This window comes from Bison bison, unplaced genomic scaffold (genome assembly GCF_000754665.1).
Source record: "Bison bison bison isolate TAMUID 2011002044 unplaced genomic scaffold, Bison_UMD1.0 scf7180017864527, whole genome shotgun sequence".
NCBI lineage: Eukaryota > Metazoa > Chordata > Mammalia > Artiodactyla > Bovidae > Bison > Bison bison.
The window spans coordinates 5,147,505-5,162,124 of NW_011495078.1; the positions used below are offsets into that span (position 1 = coordinate 5,147,505).

The window sequence follows — 14,620 nt, forward strand, 5'->3', positions numbered from 1 at the left end:
GCTGATCGGCGCGCCCCGGAGCTGCCTGCGGTCTCCCCCGTGTCTGCCCGGAGGACTGGGGTTCCCGGCCCGCACTTCGTTCCTCCGGCGCCAGGAGCGCGCGGAGCTGGGAGCGGCTTGGCCATGGCCGCGAGGAGGAACTCCTTGTGGAAGTACTGCTGGGGAGTTTTGATGGTTTTATGCAGAACTGCGATTTCCAGATCGATAGTTTTAGAACCCATCTATTGGAATTCCTCGAACTCCAAGTAAGTAGCGTCCACGATGCCCCTCGTTCGCCGCCCCGGGGTCCGCCGCTCCGCGCAGCCCCGAAGGGAGGATGGGTCGGGCCGCCGAGCCTCGGAGTCTGTTTCTGGATGCTCGATCCCTCGCGCCCCCTCGTCCCCCACCCCCGCCGCCTTTCGCTTTGTGGTGACTCCGCTCGGCCTTGCAGCCGGAGCGCCGGCCCTGAGGGGCGCCCTCCTCGTCCTCTTCCCCCTGTGAACAGGCTCCCGGGCGCAAAAAAAAGCCCCTTGTTGACTTGGGTGTCACGTCCGGAGAGGTGTCCGATGGCGATCCCTGACCCTGACTTCTCCAGGGCGGAGAACGGGGCCACAAACAGGGCCGGCTGGCGCGCCGAAGCTGGTGGGCTCCGGAGACGCGAGGATGCCGGGCTCCAGAGGAGCGGCGGGGCGCGGGCCGGGCCGGCTGGGCGGGCGGGGCAAGCAGGCCGGGGGGCAGCGGAGCGCTCCCGGGAGAAGGGAGCCGGGGGTCCCTGGGCCGCCCGGAGCTCGAGCGCCTGGGCGCCGCGCCGCCTGCCCGAGGGTGCGCGGGGAGCTCGCTCGCCCAGAACTCGGGCGGCGAGCCCTTCCCTCCCCGCCCGGGAAACCGGCCTTTGGCTGCTCCCGGGGAACCGTCTGCAGGTCGGCCTCTCCCTTCGTTTCTAAACCCACGGGCCGGACTCTGTGGTCCCGAAAGCTAACTTGATTTTAAGGATGCTTTGCGCAAAAGCTTCATTAAGGCCCTGCCCAGTCGCCACACAGCTCCTGAAGCCTTCGAGCTTGGGGAGCCTGGCCGGGAATGGGAGCCTTGGGTCCGATTTGCTTTATTGAAAGGTGCAGCCCGAAGAAGCCAGGCCTGGCGGAGATTAAGTTTCAGTGTGAGCAGCCCGATTACGTTTAGCATTTAGAAAAGGCGATCCATCTCGAAATATACATATATAATATATATACGTATATGGCCGTGACTGGTAATTAGTCAGCTGTGCACTCAGTATTGCATTATTAACCTCACTCTCGGGAGACGTTTCAAATCCTAGCCAAAATTATTTTACAGAACCATAGGATTTTTTGACCTTGGGAAACTTGGGGGGAAAGTCTGAAGACACTGGTCGTTCCCAGAGTCAGCATTTGAGATCAGAAGCGAAATCAATGACCTAATACGAAGTTGAGCTGAGTTGGCCGTGGATGTAGGAATAAAGCGATGGGGGTGGGGATGGGGTTGATTGGAAGATCACGTCTCAATCAGAGAATTATATCCACGCTTTTAAGAGTGGTGAATTTCAGATTCACCAACATGCTAACCAAGAATTCCCTGGTAAAGAGCGAAAAAACCTCACGGCTATAAAGCGGATGAAACCGAGATTCTTGCACGAGGCTGGATGGCTTTATCCCAAGACTGCTCCCGTGTATAATAAAAGTTACTCAGTGCGGTTTCTTTCCCTGTAGCCTGATCTTTATGGACTTGTGTTTCTCTTTCCTCACCTTGGTGTAAGATACTGTATTTGCTGAGAAAGTGCTGGCAGTGAGAGCTGGCCTCCGCTCCCGCAGCGTGAGGCGCCGGGTGGTGCGGGAGAACGCGGGGCTGGGAGCCTGGGCCCGGGCACCCGGGACCCGGGGAGACGGGAGCCGGGCCAGGGCAGCGGGCCCCGTGGAGCCGGCCCAGGGCGGCCGGCGCTCGCATCCTGCCTACAGGGGTCACTCTTCCCTGCGCTGTCGCCGAGCTGGCCCTCGCCTCCTCCCTGGGCCTGCCTTGCACTTTCACTCACCGACTGGCTTTGGGGGGCTGGTTTTTGGGTTTGGGTTTCCACTCTCCTCCTCCTCCCAATAAGATTTAATTTTTACATCCCTGTCTTTAAAGAAATTCCCATTAACCCCTTCAGGTTTCAGCTCAGTAGAAGTCACCTTTTTGCATTATTAACTACTGGTTTGTGGGATTTGCAAATAGCTACTTGGAAACAATAAAGGTAGTGCAGTAATTATTTCAGCCTACGGTTTCCTCCTGAATATCTTCTTCCTCTAAGATGCTGGGGGAACTGGTGACTGATACTCACTAGCCTGATATGAGGATCAGGCTGCTCTTCTGAGCTGGGCTCGGATTTAGAGCCCTCCTGGAGGCCTGGTTGTGGAGAAGCCTGCCTCCCTGCACCGACAGTGTTGCTGTTGGTGAGCTGTCTCTGGCCCCCAAGAGGAGAATTTCTTCTATAATCCTCACGATAATGGCTGGCCTAGAGGAGAGGATCGTTTGTTCCCTGGCGAAAGTCTACTTAACTCAGTTATGCAGCTGAATGCTAGCTTGAGAGATCAGAAAGATTTCTTCCTGGGGGAATGCTATAAAAGAGCCTTTTCTAAGTTTGAGAATGAATTAAAAAAAAAAAGGGGGTGCCAAGGAGTTGCTCTGTTTGTTAGGGGAGGGTGCATATTTATTTCCCGGGGGGGAGTCAGGAAACGTGGCAGGAGAGTAATCAACTGCATTGAAGTCGCCCATCGGTTTGTCCAAGTGTAGAACAATTCACTTGTAATGAAGCGGCCATCAGTAATTAGGTTTGTTTCACTCGGAGGTCAGCTTTTTTAGCAGGTGGTGGACAGAGGGAGCACACAGCAGCTGTTTGGAGACACAGTCCAGAAAATCCTTTGTAAATTCACCGTCTCCATAACTACTTCAATCACACTGTCCGCTTCTCCCGCCGCACACCCCCCCCACCCCCCCTCCGGCCGGACAGTTTTGAAGAAGTTTTACTGACTGAAAAGTTAGCCCCTGCATCCACAGGTTCAAGGAAGAGTTGTGTCAACTGTGGCCATTTCGGTTGTGTAGCTATTTTTTTTTTTTAACTCTGGAGAGAAAAGCAGAGCCTGGCTTTCATTGCTAATTAACGTTTCAGTAGAATAATTTTTTCCAAGCATGATGTTTTTGCCAAAAATAAAAAAGGTTTACGCTTTAAAATACACACACGTATATATATTTATTATTCACTTCACTTTAGAGTGAGCAAGTCTGTATTGGTATGGAATTCTGGAATGAATTACACTAGCTTTGTTGAATTTGGAGCGTTCATTTCTTCTGTCTAGGAGTGCTGTTCCCTAGTATATGCCCCATATACTAGTTAACCAAGCGTTTTGCTTTTCTCAGGTCATTTTTCCCCTACATAATGGTGAATTCCTGATATTGATTGACTTGATACAAAAGAATGGCTGGATAATGTCCAGATAACCTATAATACTTAGGCTCCGCCACAGTCAGGCTCTGAATAAATACAGACCTGTCAGAGATTGATAAAATAAACTACAATGGATAGTGCTGTTTAAACAGTCCATTCAATACCATATATAAGCCGGCCGGCCTTCCATTGTGTCTGAAATTCTTATTTTTGTAGGTAAACAAATGCACATTCAGCAAGGATTCAATAGCCCCTTGAACTATGCTCCCCAGTTTGCATTTGGGTTAATCTTGTCGGTTTTAATATAGAGAGGGGGAAAAAAAAGCACAAAGCACCAGGGGTGGAATTGTTCGTGCTTTCACATCCACAGCCCTCACATTTTGTCAGGATGATAAACTGTAGGTAATGGACTGTCGCTGTTGCACAGGACGACCGAGCCAGGGCGAGCACAAAGCCGGGGCGGCCTCGGGATCTCACCGCAGGCTTGGGAGCCTTCTTTTCAGACCAGGAGAGAATTGATTTGGGAATCGTGTGTCCAGGGACTGCACTTTTTAACCTCAGCAATTACAGCCTCGAGCTTCAGAAATGGGAGCTGGAGGTTAAGATGATTCCTTAAGCACTTCGTTCAAAATCTTTCAAAAAGGGTAGCTCTTGACACTTGTCCTAGGAGGCAAAGACATGCAAATGACTCCCACGTCCCAAAACGTGCTGGGCTGAAGCAGGGGGACAGGTAAATGAGCCATCAAGCCCCGTACCAGCTGAGAACTGCTTGCTGATGGGCTTGATTCCTCCAGACGGAGTCAGCTGAAGAGTCAGCGGTATATTCAGAATCCTTATCGTAAAACCTTTTATCTGGAAATACACCGAGAGGAATCCTCTGGTTGGTGGGTCAGCATGATGATTACCTGCAGAGGGACTTTGCTACCTGGCCCCGCACTGAAATAATTCAGGTAGTACCGGGGGTGGCTGAGAGTGACCCCCCCCCCGCCCCCACCAGCCGCCTCCGTCTCCAGCGAGAGCACCTAATGGGAAGTGATTCGAGATCCCAGCGTGACTGCAGTGACGCGTCACAGGGATGGGAGTGGCAGGGGGAAGGAAATACAGACTTGAGACCCTCATCAGAAAAGAAAGGAAAAAGATCAAGCAGGCTATTTCTTGAGCATTCCATGAAAACTTTATTCTTGAACTCTCCCGCTGCAAATAAGACGAAAAGGAGGGCTCTTCTAAGGAAAATAATCATCCAGACGGTACTGAGGGCTGCCTAGCCTCTGGCTGCTGCCATAAAAACCTGTTTTTCAGGTCACTTTTCATATATCTGCATAGATTTACTTAGGAGCTCGGTCTTGGTGCAGTAAAGTAGAGCCTTAAATGGGGAGTGTTCAATTGCTTAAAATATTTTCATTAACATATACAGACTAGAAGCTGCTAGTCCGGAATTAGATCTTTCAGGAAAGAGCTCCCCCCACTCCTTTTTTTTTTTTAAGGGGAGGAATTAGAATGGGGCTGGGAGAGAGGAGGAGAAGAAAAGGCAAGAGGGAAGGGTAGGGTAGGGAAGGGACAGAGTTCCGAACAGCTTGGAAAAACTCCTGTGGCTTCATTGTCTCTCTAAAGCCAAAGAACACAAAGACATAGGCAATTCAGCCCTTCTCCCATGATGGAAAATGTAGACCGTGGACGTGGCTCTCCTGTTTGACTTGTTTAATTCTCATTTTAAATTCAGTACTATACGAGCCGTGTGAACTCTGAAGATTTCTTTAGTAATCCATTTTGTAGTTCCGAATCAAAAACAAAGTGAAAGGGTCTGACACAATTTGCTTTTATTTTTAGGCAAATCAACCCTGGTCATAGTTAATAAGGGGATTACAACCCAGACTGGGTCTTTACAGATGTAATGTAAATCAAGGGCAGAGTAAAAAGACACGGATCCCTTTTGATTGAAGTATGGTAAAAAGGCATAGAGAAGCTAGCAGCGGTAATCTGATTGTATGGCAATAAAACCACCATTTTCTGTCTTTCAGATAAAAATAATGTGGTAAATCCATGCAGTTCATAAGATGTAAAGGCAGATAAAGGGTGAAGCCATGGCAACATATAGATTAGCTGGATGTGGGGAATGACACGTCTCTGAAAAGAGTGTAGAAAGGAAGGCCCTTGCTTCAGGCTGTTGGCTATTATGTGGGAGCCATACAGACTTGGAAACTCGGATTAGAAGGTATGAAAGCCCCCCTTGTGGCCTGGGATGGTTGAAGCCGGGAAGAAAAGATGGCTCAGTTCTTGCTCATTGGTGGCGGATAATATGGCCAAGGTAGGTTCCCATTGACTGCCTTTTCCAGAGGTTGAGGTTGCGGCTGATTAAAACCTCGGCTCACTGCAGTGAGTTCAGGCCTGCAAGCTTTTCCTTTTTAACTCCTGGCCTAACAGGGGCCGCAGTAATGTAGGATTAGCCGCCCTTGGCGGTACCTGCCTTCATCTCTTTGGGCTCCAGGCAGGGACCTGCTGGGGATGAACAGAGCCCAGAGGGGCTAGGAAGGGCCGCAGGGACCTGAAAAGAAAACACAGACCTTTTGATTTCAGCCATCTTTCAGCCCCAGCCCAGGGAAAAGCTGAGCTAAACATTTATATATCACCCCCCATCCCCCGCCTCTGCCAGGGACCTCCTCTCTGAGTTTTGTTTCCCACCCCCAGGGGAAAAAAAAAATGTATAATTAAGCAAAATCACAGGGGGAATTTCGTCTTCACTCGGATGGGTAGTAATCCGAAATGCCCCTCCCGGTGGAGACTTTCACTCCTAACCCTGAGTTGAGTTGAATGGGACAGGCCCCTACTGGGGAAACGGTAAGGCTGTAAAAGTGTGATTGCTGCCAGCTTGAAACTTAAAAACAGAAGAGGCTCTTGCTGCCCTGTGCCCTGAACAGCTCTGTCCATAGGCCGGGCTTTTGTCTTGGAGGTGCACATTTTGCATTTTAGTCATTAACCAAAGTCGGCCTTTGAAGCCGTGATTGGGTTCCAGGCAGAGTGGCATCGGCAAGTTAGGTCAGGCCAGAAAGGAGATTTTTGCTTTTTCTGCCTCCTATTTGGTGTCTTAGAAAAGTCTCAGCATTTCTTTAGGAAAGTCTGAACTCTTTAAGAGGCTGAGAATACCGAAAGCTACAAACCCCCCAGGGTGATTGACTTGCTGGAGTGGGTAGAGGGCATTTGGTGGCCATCCTCGGAAAAACAGCGTGGTGACTTTCTAGATGAACGCGTCCCGTGTCTGAAGATCCTCACTAAATCGAAATTATTCTGCTTTAGACCCACCTCGTGGGTTTTGTTCCTAATTCTCAGAGAGCCAACTCGCCGGTGCGGGGCGACGGCTTTCTGACACGTGTTGCCTGCTTCTCTGGCCGCTGCGGTGCAGCTTTCACCACTTCCACACACGTGAGAGAGGGCCCAGAGACCTGCCCTCCTCAGGGCCTGCTACTCTGCCTTCCTCTCCAGTGCAATTCAGAAATCATGTCAAAAGACCCAGTGCGTTTGCCCAGGTTCATCTAAGAGAAGGGGCACCCCCTCATTTACAAGCTGGTCACATCCCAGCACCTTGCATTCTGCATCTGACAATGAGCCCTAATGGTCCATTCAGCGAAAGTATTTGCTTGTTAGCGGGAACAGAGCATGATAAATGTCCAGCAAGCTTGCGGCCTCCTTCAGCCTTTCAGTCGCAGGCTGGTGCATATTTATGGCAGGCAAGTGACAGAAGAAGCCGCTGAATTGCCCTGGCCCCCAGCTCTCTACGAGGAGCAGGGTTAAAGCGATTAAAGAAACGATGCAGGCAAGTCCTGCCACTTGTTTACGAGCCAGCCTCCAACCCACAGCTTCGCGTCCTACCTCTGAGAACCCCTTGCAGGAGCGTTAGGGATCAGGATGTTTGGATCTGGTGGCCCCGTGGAAAGAGAAGGTGATCCCTTATGAACTGTTCTGCACGCGCGCTGGATGCCAGGTGCGCCAATTTCTGTGGCTCCCGTGGAGAAGTGGCAGAGGGTCTTTATTCCCCTTTTCATGTATAAATATCAAATATGTAATTCTAGTCCAGGGCGTTTTGTGGCTGGTGAGTGCAGCTGTGCTGGTTTCAAAGAAAACACCGTAGTAGGAGAAAGCGCCATGAAAGGCAAACAGGTTGTTTCTGCCCTTCGTAATTCCCCCAACAAAATATGAAGACAAAATTGGCAGTAGTGAAGTGTTAATAGTTCGCTCTTTCCATTCTCGAGAGCAAGGGTAGGTGAATGTTCTAACTGCTTGGTACTGGGCAGGCATTCAGAAGACTGTGAATGAAACATGCTCTGAAAACTTCATCTTCTTGGTATTTTCTGTATGAAACTCGAAAACCATCCAGATTTTTCTTCTCAGTTTACATTTGGTGGCACCCAGTTTTAATTACAGTCCTTGGATCCTTCTACAAGTATTAATGTGCATGCATGCTAAATCGCTTCATTCGTGTCTGACTCTTTGCGACCCCCTGGACTGTAGCCCGCCAGGTTCCTCTGTCCATGGGATTCTCCAGGCAGGAATCCTAGAGTGGGTTGCCATGGCCTCCTCTGGGGGATCTTCCTGACCCAGGAATCGAACCCGTGTCTCCTGCATTGGTAGGTAGGTTCCTTACTACGGGCACCACCTGGGGAGCCCATGGGTATTCACGGATGCTAGTTAAGTCTCGCTTGCTTCTGAGACAGAACTCTTTGCTTTTCACATACTGAGTACTCCTGCATTCCACCAGAGTGGTGATGGGTGCTACCCACCCAACCCTGCGCACCTCAGTAGCTCTGAGCTGCAGAGCTAATGTTTGAAATGGCCCTTTTAGCATCTCTGCAGCATCTCCTGTACCAGCTGATGAACCTGAGGGCCAGCGTGGTGCTCTCACCTGAGGAAGCACTTCCGGATCTCAGTCCTTGCTTTTTCTACCTGTTAAACTGGCTCACTGGCTCGAAACTTTTGTCCCAAGTAGGAACTGTCTGATGAGTGAGTGGGGCCAGGCTGCTTCTAGTCAAGGCAGCTCAGAGTGCCTCTACTGCAGAAGTTAGAAGAGGTCAGTTTTCACTTAGATCTGTTGCTGTTGTTTCGTCACTCAGTCGTGACCAACTCTTTTTTGACCCCATGAACTGAAGCCCACCAGGCTCCTCTGTCCATGGGATTTCCCAGGCAAGAACACTGGAGTGGGTTGCCATTATCTTGCTCCAGGGGATCTTCCCAACACAGGGATTGAACCCATGTCTCCTGCATTGGCAGGCAAATTCTTTACCGATGAGCCACTATTAGCTTACCAGAACTGTATTTGGGGTACTTTTTTTTTTTGCAATAAACAGTGTATTTTCATCTCTATTCTTTTATATTCAGTACAAATATATGCATAGTTAGTGTTAGGAATATCATCTAATGTGTAGTGCTCTTCTCTTATGTTAAATACGTGACCTTTAAACAGTAAGTATTTTAATCTTGCAAACTCCAATCAGCAGAAAATAAATGTCTAATTGTATGGGGGAAATAATTAAAAATAAGATTGACCTTCTCTATGATTGCATATTGTGTTATTTTTTTAAATTAATTTTTATTGGAGTATTGTTCCCTGGGTTGGGAAGATCCCCTGGAGAAAGAAATAGCAACCCACTCCAGTATTCTTGCCTGGAGAATCTCATGGACAGGGGAGCCTGGTGGGCTACAGTCCATGGGGTCACAAAGGGTCGGACATGACTAACTGACACTTTCACTCTACCTTCATAGTTGGCTTTACAATGTTGGGTACAGCAGAGTGAATCAACTGTATGTATACATATAAGCCCTCTTTTTTGGATTTCCTTTCCATTTAGGTCACCACAGAGCATCAAGTAGAATTCCCTGTGCTGCACAGTAGGTTCTTGGGGTACGTTTTCGATAAAAACAGGCTCTCCTAAGCCCTGCACCCCACTTTGTCTATGGGAAAATGGATCTTCATGAGAAATGGACTGTCCTTAAAGGTCACCGTTTCCCCTGAAATGACTGCTCTCTCTTGATGGAGTAGATCAAACACAGTTTCTTTAAATCTTGGCCCTATAATCCCACAGCACTTTAGTTAAATACCCAGGGCATAGAAATAACATGATACATGGCACTGTCATGATTCATATGCAAGTCTTAATCCCCCACCACCCAGCCTATCCCTAAAAGGCAGGGAGCAGAATTCTTTCATGTCATCAATCTCTACCAGCGAGCATTGACATCCAATAAGTATTAGTTGAAAGAGCAGTCACAACCCAGAGGTCTGTTTCTGGCTGCCCCTGTTAACAAATCACCTGATCCTGGGGTGCTCCCTCCAGCCCAGTGGCTCTAGAACCATCAGAATCACCTGGAGAACTTGTTAAAACAGGCTGGCCGCCCTCCCCCAGAGTTCCGGATTCCTGAGGGCTGCGTGGGACTTGAAATTCACATTTCTAACAAGCTCTCAGCTGATGCCACACCTTAGGAACGGCTGCCCTCTTTCCAACTTTTTTTTGGAAAATGGCTCAAGATTAGATCACCATCCTCTGAAAGGCTGATAAGGATCACTGAAGAAAGCCCTGGATCGCTGAAGAAATCGGAGGCCCTTGTCTCCCAGCTCTTGACCTCTGTTTTTGCCTGGTTCATCACTGATGGTAGATAATTCACCGATTTGTTGGATGAGCATTTGTGAACAGTGAGATCTGTTAATGCTGGGCTCTGAGAATACAGAAAAGAGAAGTCTCTACCCTCAAGAGACTTAAACCTAAGGGAGTAAGGGTATCCCATGGGGAAGGCAAATAAGGCCTATGCAGTGCTGCGTGGCCGGGGTGGCCATGGGCACAGAGGAAGAAAGGGATTGGCGTTCCTCCTACGGGAGGGGAAACTGAGTCAGGAGAGACAACAGTATCGCTAAGCAAAATCCCTGGAGATCTCCGAAACAGAACCACAGTTAGCAAATCAAAGAAACACGTTTCAGCTAAGGGTGGCCACTGTCTACACCGTATGTCTTTAATAATCTGCCTCATTTCCTATGTCTCAGTGGAGCTTGAAGACAGATGCCCACAAGTGAACAAATAGACCCTGCGGGACAGCTAACCCAGTGATTCTAGCCCTCTTACTCTCAGGAGAACTAGCAGAAGCTATTGGTTTTCAGAAGGTCTGTGCTGATAATGGAAAGGTCAGGTGATTCAATTTAGCAAAGTGAGCCAGGCCAGGGCTATTTTAGTTTGCTTAAGAGGACGGCCCTTGGAATCTGGCTGTAGGAGCCCACTCCCAGGTTAGTCATTTTTTCGCTATGTAGCTTTGGGAGCAAAACCCCCTGTGTTTCTCACTTGTCCCATTTCTAAAGTGGGGGACAGTGATCTAACAGGACTGAAGAAGAAGCCTGCTAGAACTGTGCTCAGGATTAAGATTCTAGCTCCGGACGTGGCACAACGAACCGATACAGGTCAGCTCCTCCTGTTGAAAGTTAACTGAGCATCTACTGTACGCCTGGCTGTCTGGTTCAGTTTGCCTTCTACATACAGATGCCAAGTAAATAAAATGTTAGTAAGGGTTAGGACGTGGTGCCTGCACCTTTTAAAGTCCCTGTTTAGCCGCCTGTGTTCCACTCATCTCGCATGCTTCGCTGCTACGGGAAGCACCTTTTTAGCTCCCTTCTGTTACCAAATTGGATGCTCTCTCCTCTGCTTCCTGCCCTGGTGCTGTGTTGTAACATTCATAACCCTGAATTCACTCAGCTTCTCCACCAGGGCTGGGGAAGGGTTGGATCCTGGGCGAGCCCCCTTTATGGGCAGGGCACGGGAAGCCATTGGGTTGTTGAATGAATACTCGAAGCAGCCGGGCGGCCTTTCGGCATTCAGTGCTGTGCCGTTGCTTATTTAGCAGCCTCCTCACCTGGTGGGCACAGTCTGTGTCATTGAACGACAGTTGCCTGCAGCACACGCTGGGGGCTGTGACTATTCTAACTGCCCACAGATACTGACTCATTCAGACTTCATAATGGCCACTTGAGGGAGGAACTGTCATGACCCCCGTGACAGCGATGGGGAAACCAAGGCGGAGACTAGCTCCTCATCTTGCCTCAACTCATGCAGCTCATAGGTGCTACAGTCTGTATTTGAACCTGAGTGTTCTGACTCCAGGATCCTTCCTCTAAAGTCTCCAGCTCTCTTTTTCGGGCTGTTGCATGGAGTGGTTAGAAATCACATAACCCAGTGCAACCTACATGTGCTCAAAGCAGTACCCACAAGGTGGGTTGAAAGGAGGTTTGGGGTATCACTCTTCGCCTGTCCATCTTGATTTATAGTCTTTCCTGTGATGGACATGTGATTCTAAATGGATCCTTTAAATCTTTGATAACAAGGTTTTACCCAATGGAAGCTAGACAGTTACAAAAGTCCATCATATTAATAATGCATTTATTGAGTATTACTCCTCTGACTATTAACATTTTCCTTTTAAAAATGGGAGCATTTGATCGTCTCTTTGCTGGGAGAAGACAAGGTCAGGTTTTCGTGGACAGTTCCGTGGGGTACGATGCTGTACACGTGTCAAGCTAAGGAGATAGGATGACATCTTTTTTAGAGTCTAGTCACAATTAAATGCCATTTTATTTTGGATTTTGGGATCTGAGCCAGCTTCCATCTTGTCAGAGCTGAGAAGACTCAAATCAAGTCCAGGCCTATTTCTACAGCAAACTGGGCTTCTGGCTTCCTGCCTGTGGATTCATTCAGTGTAGCCCATCTGGCTTTTGATGTTTGGCGAGTTTGGAGCAGTTTGTTTCAGGAAGCGAGGCGGGGAGGATCAGTGGGCCTGGGATGCTCTTGACTCCCAAGCAGATCCTCCCCAACCCCGTTGCATCCCCTCAGGGCTCAGGGTCTGCTCACCTGCAGCCCTGGCGTGGGTTGGGGGCTTGATAAGGGACTCTCACACCTCCAGCCCTCATTCCTGCCCGAGTCAGGGCCTCCTCTTATCTCATCATGGTCCAGTTCCCCTCCTGGAGTTCAGTAGCAGCCTGGGTGACTCAGGGTGGTGAACTCCCATCGTGTTTGTTTTTCGGTCCAGCTCATCCCAGGCTGCTGGTGGCGACCGAGCAGGAAATATGTGGTCCACAAAGTTACGGCGGCATGCCATCCACATTTTTCTCCCTAGTGTACACACCTTGGGGGTGATCTGCAAGGGAATCCATCACCCAGTCTGGTTTTCCTCCTTTCTGATGATCATGGCGCAGACCTGACTTCAGGAACTGCTTGCTTTCTCTTCCTGTCTTCTGCTCCTGCTCCCTGGGTTGTGGCCCAGCCTGGGGAGGTGCAGGAGAATGGTCAGCATCACCTGCCCACAGCAGACCTGTCCCTGACCTTCTGGAGTGAGGAAGGAGGAAGCCTCCAGAAGGCAACCGCGTAGGTGGCTGTGAAGGGCTGGCGGGCAGCCTTCTAAATTGTGTTGGTAGCTGATGCTTGCCTGGCAAGGGGATTCTCTGCTCATGGCAAGAGAGACCAGGAATCTTGCCTCTTTCTTAAACCTTACTTCTGAAAATGCTCTTTCTACTATTACACAGACACTCACTGAGCCCTCACTTGACAGGGGGGCAAACTGGGCTGGGAGCCCCAGGGTCCAGTGGTGAACAGTCCTAGGGTCACACTCCAGCCTGGAGAGCCGGCGTCCCACCCCCATGGCATGTCCTTTCTTTCAAGTCTGTTTTCCCCACCAAAGGGGAGAGGTTTCGTTCACGCATAAAACGTGGCTGGATGGTCTCTCTCATTGGGCACAATTGTTAGAAGTTAAAAGGTGTGTTTATGGAAACGAAAGGGATGCCCAAGGGCCCTCGATGGTGCTGCTGCGCGGAGATCCCAGGTCCATCTCCTTAAGATGCCAGCCCGTTTCTGGACAGTGTCCTTCTGCTTTTCCTCCCTGTGGTGTTCCCACTCAGGTAGCTGAGCACAGGGGGTCCGTACTTCCATCTGAAACAGCAGAGACCTGGCTGGAAATGCCCTTCGAATGGCTTTCTGCAGGAAAGCTGGTTTTCTGGGTTTTCTTTCTGGGCCCTCAGCTGTGAATAGAGAGAGTCCCACCTTCCTTTATAGACTCTTGCTGAGAGCATGCTTTGGAGCAAGACCGTACAGGCGCAAACAAATTACACTTGGGAAGAAGCCTGCTTGCACCGGCTCCCGCCTGCGAGGGTTACGAAATTCTTGTTTCGATAATGGGGCCGCGTGGTCGGGCCAGCCCGACAGAGGTTGGCCTGGGTGATTCACCCTCCCCTCCACCAGCCGCTTTCCCAGGCACATCCCAGCATTTCCAGCCCTCCCTGCCTCACCCCCCAACCCCCAACCCTTTAGCTACAAAATTCATGGCATGATTTTTTTTTTGGAAAGTTTTGAAGGAGATGTTTGGGTCACTTCCATAAAGACAGACCTTGAATTTTTGGTGTGTGTTTTGAGCCCAGTGGTTGATTTTTGTTTTTAATTCCATGCTGGAGATTAACTAGCCTCTGTGAACCTGAGAAAAGGAACCCATGACCTCTGCCCTTCCCACTCTTAAATTCTAACTTAACCACTAAAGATGTATCTAGTCCAACCTCGGCTCGTTAAAGGCGAGCCTTCTGTGAATTGGAGGGTTTTGTTATGGAGAAAATTGTGGTAGGGATCAAAAAATTAAATACCTACTTGTGTTATTTTCCGAAAATAAAATTTAAAGCTTGAGCATCATGTCTTTGAGCACTGGAGACTGAAATTCACTTTAAGCCACCAGTGTTCTGAGCCTTATATCACAGATAACAAACAAGAGTAACATCAAAGGGAGTCAGTTTTCGCCCCATTGTGCAGCCTTGGAGGCTGTGAAATTTGATATTATTTTGACTTGTACGGTAATTGTAGAATGACAGAGGGAAATGGATTAAGTTGAAATGAAAGGATACACCGCCCTGCACACACATACTGCCAAATGCAGGTTGAGGTCGTTGGGCCAAGAATGGGGGCCCGGAGTTGCGTCCTTGCAGATCAGGACTTAAATAAAACTTTGCTTCAGTCACTGCAGTCTACAGTTCTTTCGAGTGCCTGCGTAGATGAGGAGTCCGCCTCCCCTTGGAGAGTTGCAGAACTGGATCGGGCACCTGTGCTCACCGCCCGTGTGAATTTCAGTGCTTCTCATCTTTCCTTTCCTTGAAAAGATGCTGCCTGTCCTGGTGTGAAGTTTGAGATGTGCTCTCCACCCCCCCCCTCC

General features: G+C 49.5%; 1 protein-coding gene across 1 annotated transcript in view; it reads left to right on the plus strand.

Moving 5' to 3' along the window:
• The first annotated feature begins 6 nt into the window (after positions 1-6).
• EFNB2 (ephrin-B2) overlaps positions 7-14,620 on the plus strand; it is a 46,315-nt gene continuing 31,701 nt past the window's right edge. Inside the window, exon 1 of the mRNA XM_010831467.1 lies at positions 7-245. Within this exon, the coding sequence (XP_010829769.1) occupies positions 124-245 (122 nt within the window). The 5' untranslated portion in view covers positions 7-123. The remainder of the gene's footprint in view (positions 246-14,620) is intronic.